At 38.2% G+C, this 26,492-nt stretch overlaps 1 protein-coding gene and 1 non-coding gene across 2 annotated transcripts in view; both read left to right on the top strand.

Moving 5' to 3' along the window:
• The window catches only part of LOC128689224 (dynein axonemal heavy chain 6-like), a 75,789-nt gene that overhangs the window by 15,963 nt on the left and 33,334 nt on the right, over window positions 1-26,492 (top strand). The window contains exons 11-26 of the mRNA XM_070086322.1: window positions 1-219; window positions 1,309-1,501; window positions 3,457-4,002; window positions 4,960-5,058; window positions 5,634-5,800; window positions 6,935-7,098; window positions 8,795-8,994; window positions 9,442-9,618; window positions 14,529-14,666; window positions 18,064-18,240; window positions 19,456-19,652; window positions 20,447-20,591; window positions 20,766-20,866; window positions 21,026-21,263; window positions 21,857-22,017; window positions 22,668-22,809. The exon at window positions 1-219 is cut by the window's left edge and continues 133 nt beyond it. Of these exons, the coding sequence (XP_069942423.1) occupies window positions 1-219; window positions 1,309-1,501; window positions 3,457-4,002; window positions 4,960-5,058; window positions 5,634-5,800; window positions 6,935-7,098; window positions 8,795-8,994; window positions 9,442-9,618; window positions 14,529-14,666; window positions 18,064-18,240; window positions 19,456-19,652; window positions 20,447-20,591; window positions 20,766-20,866; window positions 21,026-21,263; window positions 21,857-22,017; window positions 22,668-22,809 (3,064 nt within the window). The remainder of the gene's footprint in view (window positions 220-1,308; window positions 1,502-3,456; window positions 4,003-4,959; window positions 5,059-5,633; window positions 5,801-6,934; window positions 7,099-8,794; window positions 8,995-9,441; window positions 9,619-14,528; window positions 14,667-18,063; window positions 18,241-19,455; window positions 19,653-20,446; window positions 20,592-20,765; window positions 20,867-21,025; window positions 21,264-21,856; window positions 22,018-22,667; window positions 22,810-26,492) is intronic.
• TRNAK-CUU (transfer RNA lysine (anticodon CUU)) lies at window positions 10,393-10,465 on the top strand. Its single transcript has one exon. It is a non-coding gene; the product is annotated as a tRNA-Lys (tRNA).

Raw genomic sequence — 26,492 nt, 5'->3', positions numbered from 1 at the left:
GTGCACAATTTCCAGCTCTCAGTTGCAACAGTCGCCCAGAACTGTGTATGAGGTGAGTGACTGTAACTGGTCGACAGGTCAGCAGTTACCAACAGAACTCGACAAGTCTATGAAAGTGCTCGCTCCGGGTGATGAGGGATTTTCTCTTCTGCTGCTCGAAGATTTGCACCTCCAACTACAAGTGAATGGCCTCGTTGGAACAATTTGGGAAGCTTTCAGGTAATCCTTATAGAAATATTAATGAATCGTACATATTGTTTATGCTTCACGTTAGTTTGGTTTGATTTAAATATTTGATAGAAAAAATAGATTAAATTGCATCTTGAACTATAACCATTTTTAACTGAAGAGGTTGTGTACATGTTCAATAAGTGGTTCTTCATGTAATGTAATCTGTCGTTATCTGCTCTTATATAACCAATAATTATCTTACTCTGATTTGTTTAATTGTATTCTTTAATTATTTATTTTAGCAGAATAATGCAAGATTGAATATATATTTTTTTCATAATACAACAAATTGTCACCCTTATTTAGTTTTAAATATTTGAGAGTCAATGAATATTCATCACTACGTCTCGTAGTGATGAAAAATCATTGATTTCTCGAAAAAAAAAACATAACTAATATGCATACAAACTATTTTAATGGAAAAACTTGATTAACCATTGAATGTCAGTTTAAGTGAATTCTGACCCGAAGCACAAGGATGTTCATAAGGCTTTAAAACTTGGTATTAATAAAGATAAACAAAATTAATAAAGTTTGACTAGTTTTTGTAGTTATACGTGCTAAACGCAAGATTAATATATTCGCTCCGAGTTTCTGGCAGTGTTTTATGTTGTCGTTAATAAGATATTTTGATATATACTGTTTCATATAGTCTCTCTCTACTTTTTTTTAAAGAAAACAGCCATGACTGAATATTTTACTAGAAAATGTAGAGGGATAAATAAAGATGGATATATTATAACATAAGTACCATACACTGATCAGTGAACATTCAAATACCATCTAGATTATTATTATAATCAAGGGGGAAGCGCTAAACCCGGAGGATTATACAGCGCCTGGGGGGGGGGGATGTGGAAGGCATTCAGGCTTAATTCGGGGAACTGGAGCACAGATCCAATTCCCTAAATCAAGAGCCCCTCACCAACATCAAGGAACCTTCCTTGAGGGGAATATCATCTAGAAAATACAGATCCATCTTGCTCCGTGTTTCATTTTCTGTTCATGGTGGGGGAGTTGCTTGTCTAAATATGTATCATGAATACGTAGATGATAATAGTATAACCCTCCGTACAGACACATGGTAGAATGTGGAAAAGTAGTGTGTCCTGTGTCAGGGACGAGGTACCTCCTGCAACGTGTGGTACCTATCCTCACCATCTCCTGCCCTTCCACACCTGACCACCATGTTCCTCCAAGGTTCCTCAGGCATTGTGTTGTTATGGGACTCCCGCATCCTTCACCTGCCACCTGTGAATACATCATAAAGGTGACTCTAAGGCGTTTTTGTAGTTAAATAAGTTAAAAAGATATGTTCCCCTCCACTCCTCCATAGTTTTTAGAATGTTTGTCAGTGGAATTAAAGATAGTAAAGTATTCTCATTTCTTTACTGTCAAAATGATGAAGATAAGAACAAGGAAGGCCTATCGGCTCATACTAGGCAAGTCTAATACATACTCACCCACACACATATACCTGTCCAACCTATATTTGAAAATTACCCAAAGTTCTCGCCTTATTGTCGCTACCTGGGAGTTTGTTAAGCTTATCTACAACTCTGTTGCCAAATCAATACTTCCCTAATTAATCTTTCTAAATCTAAATTTGTCCAGTTTGAATTCATTGTTGGTTAGATATTTTCAAACGCTATTTATACTTCCTTATTTATTCTGGTTGTTCATTTATATACTTCAATCATATCTTCCCTAATTCTGAGTCTTTACAGAGTATAAATTTCATATATTTTCCAGCGTATTTATATCCAGTCTTTATTATGGAGATAAGAACTGAGTAACATACTCACAATGATGCTTTCCAGAGATAAAGTTGATGGACTTTTATTAATTACAGTTTTTGATACGAAACCAAGAATTCTATCAGCCTTTTTGCGAAAATTTATGTCTTTAATTTCAAATTTCTGCAAACTTGAACTCCTAAATTTTTTATTCATTCACTTTACCTTAGATCTAAATTATTTATCATATAAGTGTCATTGTTTTTTCCTAGGATTAGAACCTTACATTTTTCAGCAATGAACTGCATCTGCCACTTTTCCTACCACAACATCAACCAAGTGCTTCTGTAGTCTTCTAGCGTCCTCATCAGAAATTATTTGATGGCTTATTTTAATGTCATCAGCAAACTTACTTTTGTCGCTATGTAGTTATTCCCTCTATGTCGTTTATAGAGACTGTAACTGGTCTTCATTCTGATTTCTCCCCACTAATGCAAACTCTGTTGACTGTCAGTCAGCTTAGACCCAGGAGATAATTTCTTGTGTTAGGTAAAGGGACATATTGGCTTGACAAAACTCCTGGAGAGTGAAACGTTACCGCAATAAAACGTCTCGTTAGTTGCACATATGCCCTTTTTCCTAACATATTGTCGGTAATTCTGCTAACATTATTATATAATTTAACCTGGGCCATATGCCGCTTAATCAGTCTCCTTGCTTAAGTTCATATACATACTACCGTATCTACTTTCGTCCTGACTTGTATAATTATTGATGTCTGGTGTTTCGTGTGCATCCATTTGTGTAAAATCAGAAAGGAAATAATTGTTAAAATTATACATATTTCTTAGTCATTAACAGTAAGCTGACCAGAGTTACATTTAATCTTATTTAATCTTATTCTAATCTTATCCCTATAAATCGGAATGAAATTCCTTTGGGTTGGTCATTGATTCCCTCGCAACCTTAATTTTAATTTTTTTCCTGGTTATCTTTATTTTTGACCAACGATTCTGCGTGAGTTTGGTTAGCAGAGGCCTAAATACTTCTAGAAATCACTTAATGTAGGGGAGGCCGCCAAGGAAAGTCGCCCCAAAACAGCCATTTTCGCCCACTTTGAGGCCTGTTTTGGGCTAGCCCATAGATTTCAGTAGTTTGTCCGGTTTACGCCTATTGACTGCACAAGAGCCACTAAAGCGGCAGTCCACCTTTACAGTAATATCAGGAATTCATTAATCCCCAATGAATGAAAGTCAACCCAAAGTATATACGTTTAATGATAGGCACCTCTCGGTATATATACTCCTTGTTACAGACGAAAGTTCACATTCTAACTGGTGATCTTGCCCTAACAAATGCAGAATATTAAAAGTACGCCAAATTTTGATAAAAAACTTTACTAACTCACATCCATGTCATAGTTATTTAATTTTCCATAATGTTCGCGCTTTAAACATTTTACTTCAATCAAATAAAATATTTGCGGCAGGTATGTCTTCAGGACGTTCTTGTGGAGATCGACGAAGACAACCATCTTCCAGAGGCTGCACGGGATGTTGTTTTGGATCTTTATCAGAACCTTCAAGCCCCAACGCCGCCCCTCACTCCCATTCACACCTCAAGGCAACCTCCCAATACCGATAAGCACGAGGACGACGAAGCTAGCTCTAACGAAAGGAAGGATGAGTGTCAAGATCGGGAGGCTGCCACTCGTCAAGGCTCCAATATTGCTGATAAAATTCCCATTAACAGTGATCATGCTGTTGTTGGTTTAATGAGCAGCAGTAACAAGACTGTGGATAATAAAGAGAGCAAAAACCATAGAGAGCAGTCGAGTGTTTTAGCTCCTAACCTGCACCATCTGCTACACTTAACAGAGGCACTGAGGAAGAACTCATGCCTTCTGCAGCTAACCATGGGCCAAGCAGCATCCCTCATCACTTTCGAAGCAAGAAGAGTCTTCAGCGGCCTCTTCACTTGCGAGACCATCTTGAAGAGACGAATTTCGGCCATCATCAGGAAGTATTTTGACGAGGTGATACAGCTGAGAAAAAAATTAGTTTTATATAATATTTAATATTAAATACTGTATATTAATACGGTACTTGAATAGTTGTGTTAGGAAGCAAATCTATTTGAATGGCCTTAATTAAATTGTATAAAGAAGAAAGAAAGGTAAGAAAATAACATGATTTGATGTTTAAAGTAATTTCGACTAAGAATAATATAAAATACGTATACATAGGATTAACCAGACTTGAGTCTTGGAAGTAGGAAGGGTAATGCTTGCACTCTTAACAGAGGGAGTAGGAATGTTAAAGTCGGAGGGTCATCTGAATTGTGATGTCAGCACACTTCTGGAAAGACAGCGATAGAATGAATGACGGTGAATATTTTCTTTGAGTCACTCTGCCTTGGCGGAAGGAAGTCGTTGAAGTAAAATATATATATATATATATATATATATATATATATATATATATATATATATATATATATATATATATATATATATATATATATATATATATATATGGGATTGTCCTAAAGAGAAAAACAAAAGGTTTTAATTCAAAAGAGAATTGAAGGAATTGCAATCTAACATAAATCTGCAGGGATACTTTGCACATAGCTTGATACCGGTAAGTTAGTTTGATAATGGTCAGGACTGAAGGAGCGGTTATGGATTGAAAATTTGAAGATTACACGGTGTTTAGTGTATTAATAATTTTATATGCAGGTGCTACTGAAGTAGTGAATTAATTTGGTAAAAAGTATAACAAAAATATATTGGAATGCAAACTTATGAATATTATTATTTCTCTAAAAAGTGGAGTCAGTGAATAGTTATATAAATAATGTAGATAAATACTTAAGTTGCTGACAAATGTATTATAAACAAAGACTATTTTAAACATCTAAATAATCACAAGATATGTAATAATTAAAACCATGTTATTTTAATGTTCTTGAAACTGGTGCTCTGTGGCAGGTGGAGGAAGGATTGGTGTGGTGGCCAGGTGTGACGGAAGATGGTAAGAAAATGATGACACACGCCAGGGACTACAACGAAGTCATCAAGAATGTTCAGGTGAGCACACTCTTCAGAATTAATTTAAAGTTAAGAGTTCTAAGTGTTAGTAACCGCAAACTATTTTCAATTAAACCGCAGTTAAGCTTACGGTTATCTTCCCTCCACCTCTATCAATTATGGGAAACTGTAGTCGACCCGATAAAGTGCTCTTGGTCTGATTGCCTTCCATTCTCCAAGGGCTGTATGACCCCCTACGAGTTTAGCACTGCCTCAGAAATACGATAATCTCATGGAGTGGCGCTCACCTCTGTAAGGACGCCTAAGGTTGTTCTGAAAATCCAACTCTTTTTAAGGTTGAACGTCCTACATATCAAATAACACGTATACATTTGAAAAAGACACGTTTGCAGAACTACAGCTTCATCAAATCTTCTCAGAGTGAAACATTGTCCCAATAAAAGCTTGCCCTCTAATGTATATAGTTTCTTTATTCTTGGGCAGTACACCATTTGAATCCATGTAAACTTCATTATTCTCTTAAAGAGTAATCTTGCCATCCTAGGTCTGTGTCTGTGGTATAATTAGAGCGTGTGACAATCCATATTTCTCGCCTCATCACCTTTTTGTTTCAGTACCCTGAAGGACTCCAGCCCATAATGTTCACACGGACACACTTCGACGGGCTCCTGAAGCTAGTGTTAACGATGGAATCCTACAGCATGCATGCCATCATCATCGGTCCACCAGGGGTGGGTAAGATGTCCCTGGCGAAGATGGCTGCTTTCAATACACGCACCAGGTGAGGCAAGTACAAACACATGTATACAACGTCTTCGTCAGAATAACAATTGGCGCCGTCAGATGAATAGTCACGGTCATTTACAACTCTCCTCCAGATAGTATGGAAACATAGGAACGAAGTGAATATACACTGATGTAATAAGGTACTCATGTTGATATACAGTACGTTTTATTTTTTTTAACCTAGACACATGGTGATATTGTATAATATAGGTAATATAAAACAGGCATAAACAGTGAAGAGGCTAAACAATGTTTTACATTAGAATTATTTAGCATTTGGTATCTTAAGACGTTATGCATTGTACATGTTTAGGTATCTAAGTGAGAACATTACTTATTAGAGTAAGTAATTTATGCCATAGATAATTTTTATAAGTATAGGAAGTAAAATAAATTTCTCTTGTGCATTGTATGTTAGTTGTGTTAGAAACACCTATTTAGCAAATACGGAAAAAAAATTAACCCAGAGTTTACGGTAATAAGAGTGAAGCTGGAATAAAGCAGGGATGAATATGAAAAAGTAGAAAGGGAATGTTCAGAGAACAATACTGTAATTAGCATGTATAAATAAATAAACAAAGTATTCGTCTTGTGTGTAATTACCTGCGCAACTAAGACTTAAGTACAATATTGAGAAAAAGGTAAGGTTTGAAAGAAATCTAGTTTTCTTGTTACTCAGGGATGTTCGAAATTAAGGTAAGGAGTGTGAAAGAGAGATTAATAAAAAGGGAAGAAGCAACTTTATAGACCAACAAAAACTCATTAAAAGGCAGACACTAACAGCCTTTATGGAGATTAACAGCAAATACGTAAAAACTAAATATTAAAATAATTTCCTAAATCTGGAAAATATGAATGATAAAAAATATTACCAGCAAATACGTGAAAAGGTTCTTTCAAGGATAAGTGGGTAAACGAAGAGGTTGATAACTGAGGCTTTATGGAAAGTGGTAAAAACAATGTAAATGTGGATATGTTGAAGGTAGACGTTGTGGTGGGTAGAAACATTTTGTGCAGTATATGCAAGACTTTAGGAGCTTGGTGTTGCATTGAGTTTGTTATAGATAAACGTATGTTAGAGTGTATGGGATACATTAATTCCTTGATACAAATGTCTTTATTGCACCAGAGTATACCAGCTGGATGAGCACCGGGAGGAGGCTGGTCGGGTGGCAGGCATCAGAGCAGCAGTGGAAGCCTCAGGGGTAGGGGGACGCCGCACCGTCATCCTTCTGAGGGACCACGCCCTCACCCCCACCATCCTCGATACTGTGTACAGTCTGGCCAATGCTGGTGAGTCAAGCAGGGCGGACCAGCCCTTGATACCTGCAACATTGTGGACGTATTCTCGATTTGATGAGTAAATAGTTCGCTTTTACACACGAATTATGTAAAATATTCTATACTTCATGTTCGTACAGTAGTCGCATCAGATGCCTGCGTAGCTGAACAAATATGAAAAACAATAGGGCCAAGAGTTATAGTAGTTAATCTTATAAACTCGGATAGGTAATCATATAAACACGGCCTAGTCCTTGTGTCTCGTTGGTCGAGGCTTAGGTGTAGTGATAGGATAATCTGTCATGAAAAGTGACGAAAGGGGAAATTTAATATACAGTGTACTTGTGGAAAATTACATTTATCTGAATGTATCATTATGTACATAACAGTAAATGAACAAAGATAATTATTATTTATCAGTTAGACAAGTAGGAATTTGGGACACCTAGGTCACAAAAAATGTCCCCCTTCGATACCTACAACTGTCATATCCACAAGTTGCTCTAGACTTATTAATTACAAATGAAAGATGCATCAACAAGAATTCTGGTAAATAAAATTTGGTGGACTATATTAAATTAATAAAGAATTATATATATACACATTTACATAACAGAAGGAGAATATATCTTAATATCACTCACCAATCTGACTGGAGATTAAGGTGTATCATACTCAGAAAACTTCACTGTCTATACATGAAAATTATTATTATTATTATAATCAAGGGGGAAGCGCTAAACCAGGAGGATTATACAGCATATATACATGAAAATAACACTGGCCAGAGTTAAACATTAATAGACTTATCTGAGGTTCCTGGAGCTGTCTTGTCCAGTCGCCTGATATCTCAAGTTATGCAGGAATGCATATCCAACAATTTCGCCTCCTATTTGAGAGGTGTCAGCCCAATTTTACCTCTAGAGCACGAAAATTCTTCCCAATATTCACAACGTTTGTATCCAATTCAAAAAACAATGGCGAGTCCCTTCTGCGCAGGCGCAGCTTCCCATTTTCGATAACAATTTTTATTAAATACAGTATGGCAATCTATATACATATAACTACTGTATTTCTGGAAAATATATACAGTATTTTCCACAGTACTTATGTTATAACCATTCAACTCATATTTAGTGTTATTGGCAGTATGAGTAGTACATTAGGCTATTTCAGAATATTGACAATTGTATTTTACTATGAATCTGTTTTGACAACTGGCTTCCCTGGTTCATTATGGACTTTCTTAATTGAGTGAATGACATCACTTTATTGCGTAAAACTATGAGAAATGAGTGTGTATTGTATTAAATAAAAATTCTTGTCAAATCATTACCCTTTAAGGAGGTGCCTTGATGCTGGTGAGGAGCTCTTGATGGTAGGGAATAGACCATGCCTTCTCTTCCTTGGATCAAACCTAATTGACTTCCATTCTTTATATGATTCCTATGGGTTTAGCAGTTTTTTCCTGATAATAATCTTCAGATCATTAATTATAAAATGTTACTCTAAATTTCCTATATTGGTTAAAAATTGTCACTTACCGTAATTCATTACAATGATAGTTTACTAGTGGAAGTACTAGGTTATATATGACTGGTCTGAAATGAGCTGAGAAAAGATACCGGCTCTTAGCCTGTAAATTTAACTGTGTAAAAAACTCTGTATACTACAATTTTCATGTTGCACACAAGCCACAAACCATCAGGTTGGAGTGAAGGATTGTGGGGGCCTCTTAGGGTGCGTGGTTTGCTGGAAGCCATCAGGCAAAGAGGCAAGAGTCCCAAAACGCAGGAGAACCGCTGGATGACCTACCTGGAGGAGGAGGAACTGGCCACGCTCAAGCACAGATTCATTACAAATGTTAAGAGGAATCTTCACGTGTGCCTAATCACACACTCGTACCAGGTAAGCTAAACCAAGTTCTTTAATCAGCGTAAACTTGTAGTGATAGCTGAAAATATTATTTATGGATACAAGGCGTAAACGAAAGTTACCTCAAATATTTATGGCAGACGTTTATGACAAATTATATATATATATATATATATATATATATATATATATATATATATATATATATATATATATATATATATATATTGCAGAAAATACATAATATTGTCTTAGGCTATATTCATAACCTACGATATATTTATTAATGAAAAAATATATTTTTTGACTTAGGTTACATTATTAATGACCAAGAACATATATTTATGACAATATATATATTTATATATTTATGAAATATATAAAAGTAAGTTTCAGATATATGTTACATAGTTCTTATGAACCAAAGTGAAGTTTGGCGCGAGTTAAAAAGCGAAGTTGCTCACTGTGTGGTGTGATCAGGTGAGTGAGGAATGGTGTACGCGGTACCCATCACTGAGGAGCAGGTGGACCTGGGTGAAGATGGGCACCTGGGACACAGAGACGCTACAGGAGATTGCCAGAAGGACTCTCCTAACAGCAGATCTCCAGCCGCACGTCCTATATCAACTGCAGGTGGCGCTCCCCAGCATCCACCAGGTGAAGTTCCAACCCTGCCAGAGGACGTATTTGTTAATGACAAAGATTGGTCCAAGGTGCGTGAGGCATTAGGTAGAATTAAAGGGGGTAAAGCAGCTGGAACTGATGGGATCGCGACAGAAATGTTAAAAACAGAGGAGGGGGGCATATAGTTTTGGAGTGGTTGGTAATTTTGTTAATAAATGTTTGAGTTATAGGGTTGGAGTGGTTCGTATTTTTTGTTTAATAAATGTATGAAAGAGGGAAAGGTACCTAGGGATTGGCAGAGAGCGTGTATAATTCCTTTATATAAGGGAAAGGGGGACAAAAGAGATTGCAAAAACTATGGTGGGGGGAATAAGTTTACTGAGTATACCAGGTAAAGTGTATGGTAGGGGTTGGATTAGTGGTAAGACAGGGAGTAGGACTGCAGATAAACAAGGAGGCTTTATAATGGGTAGGGGATGTGTAGATCAAGTGTTTACATTGAAGCATATATGTGAACAATATTTAGATAAAGGTAGGGAAGGTATCATTGCATTTATGGATTTAGAAAAGGGATATGACATGATAGAAAGGGGAGCAATGTGGCAGATGTTGCAAGTGTATGGAATAGGTAGTAAATTACTAAATGTTGTAAAGAGTTTTTATGAGGATAATGAGGCTCAGGTTAGGATGTGTAGGAGAGAGGGAGATTACTTTTCAGTAAAAGTAGGCCTTAGACAAAAATGTGTAATGTCACCATGGTTTAACATATTTATAGATGGAGTTGTACAAGGCGTATATCCTAAGGAAGCCCGGCTAGCTCAGTCGGTAGAGCACGAGACTCTTAATCTCGGGGTCGTGGGTTCGAGCCCCACGTTGGGCGATGTTTTTTACGGTGCCCCGTGGCCTGATGGCGAAAGCTCTTGCTTTACACGCTGAGGATCCTAGTTCAATTCCTGGCGAGGGTTGAAACATTGGGCGTGTTTCCTTACACCGGTTGTCTATGTTCACCCATCAATAAAATGGGTACCTGAGTGCTAGTCAACTGGTATGGGTCGCACCCTGGGGACAAAATTGACATAATTTGCCCGAAATGCTCTGCATAACAAGCGGCTTTCTATATAGTAGTATGTCATTGATGTCAGCTAGGACTGTATACCTTGTACATGTACTTGCAGAAATAAAGATATTATTATTATTATTATTATTATTATTATTATTATTATTATTATTATTATCATGGGGGTGTTGGAGAGAAGGGTGTGATTAAAATATGGGGAATCAAATAAAAATGGTAGTCGTCACGGTTACCTTTTGCTGATCATACTGTGCTTATGGGAGATCCTAAAGAAAAGTTGCAAACGTTAGTGGACGAGTTTGGGAGTGTGTGTAAAGGTAGAAAGTTGAAAGTGAACATAGATAAGAGTAAGGTGATGAGGGTATCAAATGATTTAGATAAAGAAAAATTGGATATCACATTAGAGAGAAGGAGTATGGAAGAAGTGAATGTTTTCAGATATTTGGGAATTGACGTGTCAGCGAATGGGTTTATGAAGGATGAGGTTAACCATAGAATTGATGAAGAAAAAAAGGTGAGTGGTGCATTGAGGTATATGGGTAGACAAAAAACGTTATCAATGGAGGCAAAGAAGAAATTGTATGAAAGTATAGTAGTACCAACACTCTTATACGGGTGTGAAGCTTGGGTTGTAAATGCTGCAGCCCTGGGGCGGTTGGAGGCAGTGATGTCCTGTCTAAGGGCAATGTGTGGCGTAAATATTATGCAGAGAATTCGGAGTGTGGAAATTAGGAGAAGGTGTGGAGTTAATAAAAGTATTAGTCAGAGGGCTGAAGAGGGGTTGTTGAGGTGGTTTGGTCATTTAGAGAGAATGGATCAAAGTCGAATGACTTGGAGAGCGTATAAATCTGTAGGGGAAGGAAGGCGGGGTAGAGGTCGTCCTCGAAAAGGCTGGAGAAAGGAGGTTTTGTGGGCGATTGGCTTTGACTTCTAGCAAGCGTGCGTGAGTGTGTTAGATAGGAGTGAATGGAGACGAATGGTATTTGGGACCTGACAAGCTGTTAGAGTGTGAGTAGGGTAATATTTAGTGAAGGGATTCAGGGAAACCGGTTATTTTTATATAGCCGGACTTGAGTGCTGGACATGGGAAGTACAATGCCTTTACTTTAATGGAGGGGTTTGTAATATTGGCAGTTTGGAGGGATATGTTATATATTCTTTTAAACTGTTGTATCTGGGCGCCTCTGCAAAGACAGTGATTATGTGTGAGGTGAAAGTGTTGAATAATGACGAAAACATTTTCTTTCTTTTTAGGTCACCCTGCCTCAGTGGGAGACGGCCAACTTGTTGGAAATATATATATATATATATATATATATATATATATATATATATATATATATATATATATATATATATATATATATATATATATATATATGTCGTGCCGAATATGTAAAACTGGTCAATTAGCAAGAACTCATTTAAAATTAAGTCCTTTCTGAAATTTTCTTTTATATGTTTAAAGATATATTTTTTTCTTTAATGTTAATGTAAAAATTTTTTATTTATCACCAAAAGAATCTTAGAAAACCTACCTAACCTTTTTATAACAAGAACAATTTATTTTAGCCTAACCCAACTAAATATATTTTAGATTTGTTTACAGTAATTTAAAACTAAACAAGCACAGTGAAATATATTTTTTTCGTTAGGTTCAGAAGGATTTGGGCGAAATTATTGCATACACAAATTTTCACTTGCCCTATATGGCAAGATGAACGTTGCTATATAAGCCAAGATCCCAAGTTCTGCCTATTCGGCACGACATATATATATATATATATATATATATATATATATATATATATATATATATATATATATATATATATATATATATATATATATATATATATATATATATATATATATATATATATATATATATATATATATATATATATATATATATATATATATATATGCAATAAGATCACAGTAAACAGGTGATTTCAGCTAATGATTTGAAATACCCAAGAAACGTAATTGATAAGCCTTTTAAAATTGCTACAAATGCTTTTTACAATCTAAAAAGGGACAACCGGCCTTATTCAACTAAAAATATGTTGGTTCTCCCTTACCATGAAAACTTGGTTGATATGCCTTCTCTTCTTAAGACTTTTAATATCAAAGTTGTATTTAAAAATCTTGATACAGTAAAAAAAACTTTTGATAAAGAATTCCCCCCAAAATGCTGACGGACGTGTCTATAAGATTTCTTGTAAAATTTGCTATAAAGTTTATTACGGTCAAACTGGTAAAAATCTCGAACCAAGATTAAAACAACATAAATATAGCATTAGAACTGGACAAGATTCCAATGCTCTATTTATTCATGTGAGAGATTTTAACCATCCAATTGATTTCTAAAAAGTTGAGAAAGTTGTATCAAGCAAGTCCATGGTCGACAGGTATATAATTGAATCTTGTTTCATAAAAAGCAGTTTTGACAATAATATGAATATTTCGTTTGGTTTATATAAATTAGATTCATTTATAATTAATAGAATTTGGGAAGAATTTAATAATACATTGGACAAATAATAAATTTTAAAATTCTTAATTCTTGGGTAGAATAGTTTGTGGGTTGTGTGAAGGACCTGTCTAGTTGGGCCAGTGGGCCTGCTGCAGTGTTCCCTTTCTTATGAGTAGCGCGTCAGGTGTTGCTTTGTTGTGGGATGTGATAGTGAGATGTGGTCTAGACCCTTTATATGCCTTCCTTTGATGCATTACTTTTATTGTTCCTTGATAATGTGAGTAGTCACAAAAGCGCTTGGAATTTCTCTATTCTTTCACAGTGGTTGTTTTGCATATATATATATATATATATATATATATATATATATATATATATATATATATATATATATATATATATATATATATATATATATATATATATATATATATATGGAGTGTGAGCAGGGTAATATTTAGTGAAGGGATTCAGGGAAACCGGTTATTTTCTTATAGTCGGACTTGAGTCCTGGAAATGGGAAGTACAATGCCTGCACTTTAAAGGAGGGGTTTGGGATATAGGCAGTTTGGAGGGATATGTTGTGTATCTTTATACGTATATGCTTCTAAACTGTTGTATTCTGAGCACCTCTGCAAAAGCAGTGATAATGTGTTAATGTGGTGAAAGTGTTGAATGATGATGAAAGTATTTTCTTTTTGGGGATTTTCTTTCTTTTTTGGGTCACCCTGCCTCGGTGGGAGACGACCAACTTGTTGAATATATATATATATATATATATATATATATATATATATATATATATATATATATATATATATATATATATATATATATATATATATATATATATATATATGTATGTATATATATGTATATATATATATATATATATATATATATATATATATATATATATATATATATATATATATATATATATATATATATATATATATGCAATAAGATTACAGTAAACAGGTGATTTTAAAATATGCAAAGCAACCACTGTGAAAAAGTAGTGAAATTCCAAGCGCTTTCGAAAGCGCTTGGAATTTCACTACTCTTTCACAGTGGTTGCTTTGCATATATATATATATATATATATATATATATATATATATATATATATATATATATATATATATATATATATATATATATATATATATATATATATATATATATATATATATATATATATATAATATATACACACAGAATTTACACTAAACCTTGTTTTAAGCTTTAGAGTATTCTTGATGAACAGGTAAATAACAGCTTTGATGACCCTCATGCAGACGATAGTCATTATACCTAACAAACCAACCATTCCTCTTAAAGCAGTACTACTAGTAAAGTTCATGAACACGTGTTTTTGTGTTGCAGATGCTGGAGAAGGAGGAGGTACTGAATGTAATTGTGATGGCGGACTTCGTGGAGGCATGCCAGGTGACAGTGAACCTGCTGGCGCGACGCCGGGCTCAACTCAGAGATTCACTGGCTCTGGTCAAGGGCGGCATGGACGTGAGTACTGATGTTCAGCCACCCACATTTTCCTTCATGGCTGGAGGTCGTGCCTTGGTGCTAGTGAAGGGCTTTTGATTTAAGGGACTGAAGCTATTATCCTCTTTTTTCGATCAAGCCTAATTCTCCAGGTGCTGTATGATCCCATACGGATTTGTTGCTTCCTCATGAATATAATAAAAATTTAGGTACTCATCTAAACGGGCCTCATAGAATACTGACTTTCTCGAAGGTAATATTTTAATATGTCTGACTTTGTAAAAACTGCTTTTGAGTTAAATAATTTTTTTAATAGTTTGATTGCAACACGTCTACAGGTTCTGTGTATAAAAGTGATGTATCATCCTTACGGTTTAGTGCTGCACTTGATTATAATAATATGATAATAATAATAATAGTAATGTGTATATAAGTGATTCTTACCATAAAGATTCATTCTTGCTTATCTTCTACCCATTAAAGAAATGCTCCTTACGCCTCTTGATTCAAGGAATTGAATTTGTTCTCCCCTTGGATCCAACCTGACAGCTCTTACCCCCCTCCCCCCCATTCCACAGGCGCTGTATGAACCTACGGGCTTAGCGCTTTCTCCTAAATACAGTAATTTAATAATCCTACTTCGCTCCCTGATGGAGTACCTGATCATTACTAGTCCGCTTACTAAGAAAAATATTCAAGCATCTCCAAGAAGAAATCCCTCGATTTTTCCCCGAAGCTGTTTTATTTGCTTCGCCGAGGCTATTTGATCTCATAAGTTACAGCAGATGCGGACCCTTGTGCTTGTGTGTGTGTGTGTGTGTGTGTGTGTGTGTGTGTGTGTGTGTGTGTACTCGCCTATTTGTGGTTGCAGGGGTCGAGTCTTAGCTCCTGGCCCCGCCTCTTCACTGGTTGCTACTGGGTCCTCTCTCTCACTGGTCCATGAACTTTATCAAACCTCGTTTTTAAACTATGTATGGTTCCCGCCTCCACTACGTCACTTTCTAGGCTATTCCACTGCCTGACGACTTCCTAACATCTCTTTGACTCATCTGAGTCTTTAACTTCCAATTGTGACCTCTTGTTTCTGTGTCCCCTCGCTGGAACATCCTGTCTTTGTCCACCTTTACTATTCCGCGCAGTATTTTATGTCGTTATCATGTCTCCCCTGACTCTTCTGTCCTCCAGTGTCGTCGGGCCAATTTCCCTTAACCTTTCTTCATAGGACATTCCCCTTAGCTCTGGAACTAACCTTGTCGCAAACCTTTGCACTTTCTCTAATTTCTTGACGTGCTTGATCAAGTGCGGGTTCCAAACAGGTGCTGCATACTCCAGTATGGGCCTGACGTACACGGTGTACAGTGTCTTGAACTAAGGTACCGGAACGCTGTTCTCAGGTTTGCCAGGCGCCCATATGCTGCAGCAGTTATCTGGTTGATGTGTGCTTCCGAAGACATGCTCGGTGTTATACTCACCCCAAGATCTTTCTCCTTGAGCGAGGTTTGCAGTCTTTGACCATCTAGCCTATACTCTGTCTGCGGTCTTCTGTGCCCTTCCCCGATCTTCATGACTTTGCATTTGGCGGGGTTAAATTCGAGAAGCCAGTTGCTGGACCAGGTGTCCAGTCTGTCCAGGTCTCTTTGAAGTCCTGCCTGATCCTCATCTGATTTAATTATCCTCATTAACTTCACATCATCTGCGAACAGGGACACTTCTGAGTCTAACCCTTCCATCATGTCGTTCACGTATACCAAAAATAACACTGGTTCTAGGACCGACCCCTGTGGGACCCCGCTCGTCACAGGTGCCCACTGTTTTACTTCATCACGTATCATGACTCGTTGTTGCCTCCCTGTCAGGTATTCTCTGATCCATTGCAGTGCCCTTCCTGTTATATGCGCCTGATCCTCTAGCTTCTGCACTAATCTCTTGTGAGGAACTGCGTCAAAGGCCTTCTTGCAGTCCAAGAAGATGCAATCAACCCACCCCTCTCTCTCGTGTCTTACTTCTGTTACTTTATCATAAAACTCCAGAAGGTTTGTGACACAGGATTTGCTTTCCATGAATCCGTGCTGGTTGGCATTTATACTCTCGTTCTGTTCCAGGTGCTCCACCACTCTCCTCCTGATAATCTTCTCCATAACTTTGCATACTATACACGTCAGTAACACAGGCCTATAGTTTAGTGCCTCTTTTCTGTCTCCTTTTTTAGAAATGGGAACTACATTTGCCGTCTTCCATACCTTAGGTAGTTACCCAGTTTCCAGGGATGTGTTGAAGATTGTGGTAAGTGGCACACACAGCATATCCGCTCCCTCTCTAAGGACCCACAGGGAGATGTCCGGTCCCATTGCCTTTGAGGTATCGATGTCCCTTAGCAGCTTCTTCACCTCCTCCTCACTTGTATGCATGTCATGCAACACTTGTTGGTATATCCTTGCTGGTGTCCCTCTCTGTTCTGTCCCCCTAGAGGCCTTCCTGTCTCCACTGTAAATACTTCCTTAAATCTCATGTTGAGCTCCTCACATACTTCTTGATCGTTTCTTGTGAGTTCCCCACCTTATCTGTGCATACTTGTTTCTGGCTCTTCTACTAATCTCCTTATTTTCCTGGGTCCTTTGCCTCCTGTATCTTTTCTATTCTCTGGTGCAGTTAGTTTTTGCCTCCCTATACCTTCGGGTAAACCAAGGACTCGCTTTGGTCTTCCTATTATTTCTATTTCCCTTGGGAACAAACCTTTCCTCTGCCTCCTTGCACTTTGTTGTTACATATTCCATCATCTCGTTTACTGATTTTCCTACCAGTTCTCTGTCCCACTGAACCTCCTGCAGGAAGTTCCTCATACCTGTGTAGTCCCCCCTTTTATAGTTTGGCTTTCCCATTCAATTCCTGTTACCTTCTCCACTTGTAACTCTACTATATAATCAAAACTCAGAACCACGTGATCGCTAGCTCCTAGGGGCCTCTCGTAAGTGATGTCCTCAATGTCTGAACTGCTCAGGGTGAACACAAGACGTGTGTGTGTGTGTGTGTGTGTGTGTGTGTGTGTGTGTGTGTGTGTGTGTGTGTGTGTGTGTGTGTGTGTGTGTGTGTGTGTGTGTGTGTGTGTGTGTGTGCATGCCTGCGTGCGCGCGCACACATTGATCGATTGATTGATATATGAGATTTGAAAACACTTCATTGTTAATATTTAAAGCCTTGAAATTGTATGCATACTTTGTGCTGTCTAGATGAATGAACTGTTTGATGCAAGTCTGATGATACTTGAGTGCAATGTTTACTCATTTGACCGAGTTGGAGCTTTTGGTCATTTCTCCTCACTGCTATATCATGAAATGAGCAAAGATCACAATATAATAAAAAAAATCATACTACACAGTTTCTAACGGTCTCAGTATGAGTAACGCCCGTCATAATGTAGAAACTGCACGAGACGAGCGGCAACGTAGAGGAACTGAAGGGGGAACTGGGAGAGTTGGAGCCTGAGCTGAAGGCTACACAGGAGGAGGGTCAGCGCCTCACGCACGCCCTCTCTCAGCAGCGAGCCCAGGTTTCCCACATCAGGGACCAGATGATCGCCCAGGAGGAGAAAGTCAAGGTTAGTCAACTAGTTTCCCTGAATCTCTTCACACTCAAACAGCTCGTCAGGTCCCAAAAACCATTCGTCTCATTCAGTCCCATCTAACGCGCTCATACATGCATGCTGCATGTACAGGCCTCTTGCATGTAAAACCTCTTTTACCCCCTCCATCCATCCATTCTTAGGACGACCCCTACCCCTCCTCGCTTCCACTACAGATTCATACATCCTCCAAGTCAACCTGTTTTGCTCCACCCTCTCTAAATGACCAAACCACCTTAATAACCCCTCTTCATCCCTCTGAAGAATACTTTCAGTAACTCCACACCTCCTAATTTCCACACTACGAATTCTCTGCATAATATTTACATCACACATTGCCCTTAGACACGACATCTACACTGCCTCCAGCTTCTTTCTCGCTGCATCGTTTACAACCCATGCTTCACACCCATATTAGAGCGTTGATACCATTATACTCTTGTACATTCCCGTCTTTGCCTCCACGGATAACGTGTTTTGTCTCCACCGATACCTCAATGTACCACTCATCTCTTTTTCTTCATAACTTATATGGTTAACCTCGTCCTTCATAAAATAATCTGCTGACACATCAATTCCCAAATATCTGAGCACATTCACTTCTTCCGTACTCCTTCCTCGAATGTGATATCCATTTTTTCTTTACCTAACTCGTTTGATACCCTCATCACCTTGCTCTTATCTGTGTTCACTTTCAACTTCCTTCTTTTACACACCCTCCCAGTCTCGTCCACTAACGTTTGCAACTTCTCTTTAGAATCTTCCAAAAGCACAACTTCATCAGCAAAAAGTAACTGTGTCAACTCTCATTCTGTATTTGATTCCCCAAGATTTAATCCCACTTCTATAATTTTTACCCCTATAATTTTTACAATCTCTTTTGTCTCCCATCCCTTTATATAAAGGAATTATACACGCTCTCTGCCACTCCGTAGGTACCTTCCCCTCTTTCATACATTTACTGAACAAAAGTACAAACCACTCCAAAACTATATTCCCCCCTGCTTTTAACATTTTTGTCATGATCCTACCAGTTCCAGCTGCTTTACTCCCTTTCATTCTATCTGATGCCTCACGCACCTCCCCCACACTCGCATCCTGCTGAGAGTTTGCTTTAATCCCTATTTTAGGGTTTAATGTATCCGTGATGGTGGCGATCAGTTTACGTCAGCCTTTTCATGTTCCCAACAGGAGAAATGTGAAGCTGTTGGAGCACTGAATGAAGAGATAGTTCAGGAGGTGGGGGAGGCAGTGCCGGGGCTAGAGACGACTGAAAAGGCCATCAAGGCACTGGACAAGAAGGATCTGGTGGAAGTGCGGGTACTCAACAAGCCGCCAGACCTAGTTCTGGCTGTCATGGAACCTATCTGTCTTCTCCTCAACGTCAAGTAAATGGCACCTCCCATTTTATTTTTAATAAAAGCAGAAGCCAAGACACATAGTAAATTTTTAAGAGTAAAATTATCAATCACTGATGATTTTGAGGTATCAGTTGATAGTAACGTCATAGTTATTACCTGATTTTTTATGCTTATGACAAAATGATTGCTAACGTCATGTCTGTCAGAAAGTTACCACCGTCATAGGAATCAAATTATTGCTAACATTATATCAAATGCTTGCTAACATTATATCCATCAAATGAGTGCTAATATATACGTCAAATAATTGCTAACGTATCTGTCAAATGGTTGCTAACGTCATGTCTATCGAGCGCTAACACTATATTCATCAAATGTAATGTGACATTAGAATCTCGATTTTATTATCGACGTCGAAGACATTAAATATTACGACTGAATCGACATCTTATTATGTTTAGAACTGTTAGTCTGTATGTATATAACGTGAGAGGCAAAACCTGGACTGTATGTTACAGGAAGACCCTTTGCTTCACTTCTTGTTAAGTGTTGTGGCAAGGATGAAAAAATAGTATAGTATATGCATTGCGTTTTATACCGAAAAACGATAAAGTCAGTAGGAGAACTTCATGCTAATAGTAGGATTTTTTGAGTATGGGAATGCGTGTTTTGTGAACCATATATATATAAGGTTACCTTCCCTATTGCATGAGATTTGGCCGCATAGACAACGACATTAATCGTAAGAGCGCATTCCTGCCGAAGAAATAAATTTGCCACATCTCTTTTTTCTGTGTTCACCTGGTGTGTTCCTCCATCAGACTGGAGTGGTCAGCAATGAAGACGCTCCTGGGAGACCCAACCATGACCAAGAAGCTCCTAGAGATCGAGAAAGACACCATCTCAGATGCTACCCTTAGGAAACTCAAGAAATACACTGAGAATCCCAAGTTTCTCCCGGAGGAGGTGCTGTAGGCGTGACATAGCGTCTGTCGTTAAGTTTTAATTAATGCATTTATGAAAGAAAACACATGATAATGTCTATATATGATTCATGATCTGTGGCTACACGTCCTGCCAGTATGACTGGGCTTACGGCTTCGTTTTTATAATTAATTACATTTTTGGCATTTGGCACAGGTAGGGAAGGTGTCAAAGCCTTGTCGTCCACTGTGTGCCTGGCTCAAGGCTCTGGAACACTACGCTCAAGTCATTCGCAATGTTGAACCAAAAAAACTAAGGTGAGTATTTGATAATTTACATTTAATGTTTGCTCTTTTATGAACTTCAGTGTCTTTAAATAAACAGTTGAACGTTATACATTGAATACGACGTTGCACTGTATGAATGTAATATTAACTATATCGTTAAAAAATTGTACTATATTGTCTGTTGATTAGACTTGCGGAGTTGGAGCGTGATTTAAGTGGCATTCAGCTGGAGCAGCGTCAGCTCCAGCAGCAGCTGGGCCAGAGCGAACGGGAGCTGAGTGAGCTACAGGCTCGCTATGAGGGTTGTGTATGCCGGCGGCAGCAGTTGGAGGGCAGCATCAAGCGAGCCACGGCCAGGCTGCAGCGCTGTACCAGGCTCACCACCGTCCTCGCTGACGAGGATTCAAGATGGTCAGCAAAGATAAAGGTGTGAAAGTTTACCTGTTTATGAATATTAGAGTTGCTGGGGAGAAATTTGAGATGTATACAGGGATAATGAATGAAGACTGTATTCAATACCGTGGATATTGGGGATATAATGGGTGGGGAGTGCGCTATGGTGACAGCAAAAATTATTGTTAGTGTAGCAAAGGACACTTGTGAACAGTTTAGAACATTTATTATAGGAAACGTTTCGCAATGAATGATGCAGTGTTTCCTTTAATAAATGTCTTGAACTGTTTCAGGTGTCCTTTTCCACGGTTTGTGGGTATCGCCGTACCATTTATAACCAATCATGATTATTACATTTGTAAGGAACTCAGAAACACTAAGGGTCATATAGCCCCTGGGGAATGGGATATAATCAAGTGATTCGAGAGATTATATCCCCAATTCCTCGGATCAAGAGATCTTCGCAAGCATCAAGGCACCCCAACTGAAGTGTGTGGAAGAAACTTTTTAAAGACTGCCTGGCGAGACCTCGTCACCACCCCAGGATCATCGGTAAATGAACCACATGGTCTGCCAGTGCCTCCAGCTTCACTATTAGATTTGAACGTCGGTCATATCTCGTTACAGGTGCTAATGAGCGAGGTTGAGAGCGTGTACGGGGAGTGTACACTAGGGGGCGTGGCCGTGGCTTACTTGGCTTCCCTGCTGCCTCCTCAGAGGGATCGCCTCCTTCACCAGGTCGTCTCCATACTTACTGGCACCGGCATCATCACTCCCAAGAAATATGAGTAAGACCTTTTGTTTACCCTAAAATTGGTGATTGATGCGAGATTTTGTGTATTACGGATGTGTTTAGTTTGTCAATTGTATTGTTAGTCTTTACTGAAGAAATGCACGTTGTAACAAGTCATACCATATAACAGAAGTGAAGAAACTTATACAATGTATAAAGAACAGTCACTGCCTTCACTAATTAAAACACCTAAGCTAATAGAAGGAAAGCTTTAAATTCCTAAATTTTTATCGAGATGCGAAAGCGAAACACATCATAATGTACACCTGAATAAAAGTAATTAGATCCAGATCTGGAAACAGACATAATTTCTTAAAAGAGGGAAATTATCAACACATTCCTAGCTGTCTTGAAGAGGAAAGTTGATACCTTCAAAATATTACCAGCTCTGAATTCATGTGACTAAATTGTTTCTTTAATTGACAGTAGTATATGAAAATTAAATATAAAATTGTAGTACTTCCCCAAGAATGTGAACCGCAACAATCTGCTCATACTCAGGTATATATTTACTGCTAGATGAACATGGGCAACAGTTGAAAGAGATTTGTCATCGTTTCCACTGGCCTGGGATTGAACCCAGGTGCTTAGGTGTTCACTAAGCTACGAGCCATGTCTCTCACGTTTTCGTTTCGTCCCAACCAGTCTGGTGGAGACGCTGAGCACAACTGAGACTCGGGAGTCTTGGGAAGCTGCTGACCTGTACTGCGATCCTGCATGCTTCTTGCAGGCTGCTTTCGTCAAAGCCGCCGCCAGGAGGACCCTGGTTCTGGACCCAGATCATATGGTGAGAGACTGGATCTCCTGGCACTTATATATTGGTCTCAGGTGATATGTATCTTTGCACCATCATAAGGGGACTTTTATAATTAAACTTCATTTATTCATCTTTCGTTATTTGCAGTTTATTGTTATTTTCTTGTTGTCTAATCCTGTTGCTTTAAGATATTCATCAAAGCCTGCATGATTTTTTTTACTTATTTTTTTACATCACTTTCATGTCCGTTTCAGTTTCGGAAGGAAAAAATATAATACAAAATTTATTGACTGAAATACCTGTAGATTTCAGTCCTTTTGACTTACGGACTTATGTAATGTATATATATATATATATATATATATATATATATATATATATATATATATATATATATATATATATATATCTAGGTAGTAGGTTGGTAGACAGCAACCACCCAGGGAGGTACTACCGTCCTGCCAAGTGAATGTAAAACAAAAGCCTGTAATTGTTTTACATGATGGTAGGATTGCTGGTGTCTTTTGCCTGTCTCATTAATATGCAAGATTACAGGTATGTCTTGCTACTTCTACTTACACTTAGGTCACACTACACATACATGTACACGTTTATTCTTTATTCTTTGATTTTATCTTAATAGTTCTTGGTCTTACTACTTTTCCTTTTATATCCGTGGGGAAGTGGAATAAGAATCTTTCCTCCGTAAGCCATGCGTATTGTAAAAGTCAACTAAAATGCCGGGAACAATGGGCTAGTAACCCCTTTTCCTGTAAAGATTACTAAAAAGAATAAGAAGAAGAAAATGGTCAAAGTGGGAAGTCTGAATGTGCGTGGATGTTGTGCAAATGATAAGAAAGAGATGATTGTGGATGTTATGAATGAGAAGAAGTTGGATGTCCTGGCTTTAAGTGAAACAAAGCTGAAGGGGGTGGGAGAGTTTCAATGGAGAGGAATAAATGGGATTAGGTCAGGGGTTTCAAATAGAGTTAGAGCTAAAGAAGGAGTAGCAATAATGTTGAAGGATAAGCTATGGCAGGAAAAGAGGGACTATAAATGTATTAATTCAAGGATTATGTGGAGTAAAATAAAGATTGGATGTGAAAAGTGGGTTATAGTAAGCGTGTATGCACCTGGAGAAGAGAGAAGTGTAGAGGAGAGAGAGAGATTTTGGGAAATGTTGAGTGAATGCGTGGGGAGTTTTGAATCAAGTGTGAGAGTAATGGTGGTTGGGGATTTCAATGCTAAAGTGGGTAAAAATGTTAGGGAGGAAGTAGTAGGTAAATTTGGGGTGCCAGGGGTAAATGTAAATGGGAAGCCTTTAATTGAGCTATGTGTAGAAAGAGATTTGGTAATAAGTAATACATATTTTATGAAAAAGAGGATAAATAAATATACAAGGTATGATGTAGCACGTAATGAAAGTAGTTTGTTAGATTATGTATTGGTGGATAAAAGGTTGATGGGTAGGCTCCAGGATGTACATGTTTATAGAGGGGCAACTGATATATCGGATCATTATTTAGTTGTAGCTACAGTTAGAGTAAGAGGTAGATGGGAAAAGAGGAAGGTGGCAACAACAAGTAAGAGGGAGGAGGAAGTTCGGGGGAGATATAAGCGACTGTTGGCAGAAGGTGGGCTAGTGCAAAGATGAGTAGTGGGGGTGTTGAAGAGGGCAGGAATAGTTTTAAAAATGCAGTATTAGAATGTGGGACAGAAGTTTGTGGTTATAGGAGGGTGGGGGCAGGTGGAAAGAGGAGTGATTGGTGGAATGATGAAGTAAAGGGTGTGATAAAAGAGAAAAAGTTAGCTTATGAGAGGTTTTTACAAAGCAGAAGTGTTATAAGGAAAGCAGAGTATATGGACAGTAAAAGAAAGGTGAAGAGAGTGGTGAGAGAGTGCAAAAGGAGAGCAGATGATAGAGTGGGAGAGGCACTGTCAAGAAATTTTAATGAAAATAAGAAAAATTTTTGGAGTGAGTTAAACAAGTTAAGAAAGCCTAGGGAAAGTATGGATTTGTCAGTTAAAAGCAGAGTAGGGGAGTTAGTAGATGGGGAGAGGGAGGTATTAGGTAGATGGCGAGAATATTTTGAGGAACTTTTAAATGTTGAGGAAGAAAGGGAGGCGGTAATTTCATGCACTGGTCAGGGAGGTATACCATCTTTTAGGAGTGAAGAAGAGCAGAATGTAAGTGTGGGGGAGGTACGTGAGGCATTACGTAGAATGAAAGGGGGTAAAGCAGCTGGAACTGATGGGATCATGACAGAAATGTTAAAAGCAGGGGGGGGATATAGTGTTGGAGTGGTTGGTACTTTTGTTTAATTAATGTATGAAAGAGGGGAAGGTACCTAAGGATTGGCGGAGAGCATGTATAGTCCCTTTATATAAAGGGAAAGGGGACAAAAGAGATTGTAAAAATTATAGAGGAATAAGTTTATTGAGTATACCAGGAAAAGTGTACGGTAGGGTTATAATTGAAACAATTAGAGGTAAGACAGAATGTAGGATTGCGGATGAGCAAGGATGTTTCAGAGTGGGTAGGGGGTGTGTAGATCAAGTGTTTACATTGAAGCATATATGTGAACAGTATTTAGATAAAGGTAGGGAAGTTTTTATTGCATTTATGGATTTAGAAAAGGCATATGATAGAGTGGATAGGGGAGCAATGTGGCAGATGTTGCAAGTATGTGGAATAGGTGGTAAGTTACTAAATGCTGTAAAGAGTTTTTATGAGGATAGTGAGGCTCAGGTTAGGGTGTGTAGAATAGAGGGAGACTACTTCCCGGTAAAAGTAAGTCTTAGACAGGGATGTGTAATGTCACCATGGTTGTTTAATATATTTATAGATGGGGTTGTAAAAGAAGTAAATGCTAGGGTGTTCGGGAGAGGGGTGGGATTAAATTATGGGGAATCAAATTCAAAATGGGAATTAACACAGTTACTTTTTGCTGATGATACTGTGCTTATGGGAGATTCTAAAGAAAAAATGCAAAGGTCAGTGGATGATTTTGGGAATGTGTGTAAAGGTAGAAAGTTGAAAGTGAACATAGAAAAGAGTAAGGTGATGAGGGTATCAAATGATTTAGATAAAGAAAAATTGGATATCAAATTGGGGAGGAGGAGTATGGAAGAAGTGAATGTTTTCAGATACTTGGGAGTTGACGTGTCGGCGGATGGATTTATGAAGGATGAGGTTAATCATAGAATTGATGAGGGAAAAAAGGTGAGTGGTGCATTGAGGTATATGTGGAGTCAAAAAACGTTATCTATGGAGGCAAAGAAGGGAATGTATGAAAGTATAGTAGTACCAACACTCTTATATGGGTGTGAAGCTTGGGCGGTAAATGCAGCAGCGAGGAGACAGTTGGAGGCAGTGGAGATGTCCTGTCTAAGGGCAATGTGTGGTGTAAATATTATGCAGAAAATTCGGAGTGTGGAAATTAGGAAAAGGTGTGGCCCGGTGGCCTGGTGGCTAAAGCTCCCGCTTCACACACGGAGGGTCCGGGTTCGATTCCCGGCGGGTGGAAACATTTCGACACGTTTCCTTACACCTGTTGTCCTGTTCACCTAGCAGCAAATAGGTACCTGGGTGTTAGTCGACTGGTGTGGGTCGCATCCTGGGGGACAAGATTAAGGACCCCAATGGAAATAAGTTAGACAATCCTCGATGACGCACTGACTTTCTTGGGTTATCCTGGGTGGCTAACCCTCCG

This window comes from Cherax quadricarinatus, chromosome 18 (assembly GCF_038502225.1).
Source record: "Cherax quadricarinatus isolate ZL_2023a chromosome 18, ASM3850222v1, whole genome shotgun sequence".
Classification (NCBI taxonomy): Eukaryota; Metazoa; Arthropoda; class Malacostraca; order Decapoda; family Parastacidae; genus Cherax; species Cherax quadricarinatus.
The sequence above is the reverse complement of the archived record's forward strand: the minus strand, read 5'-3'. Positions and strand labels throughout refer to the sequence as shown.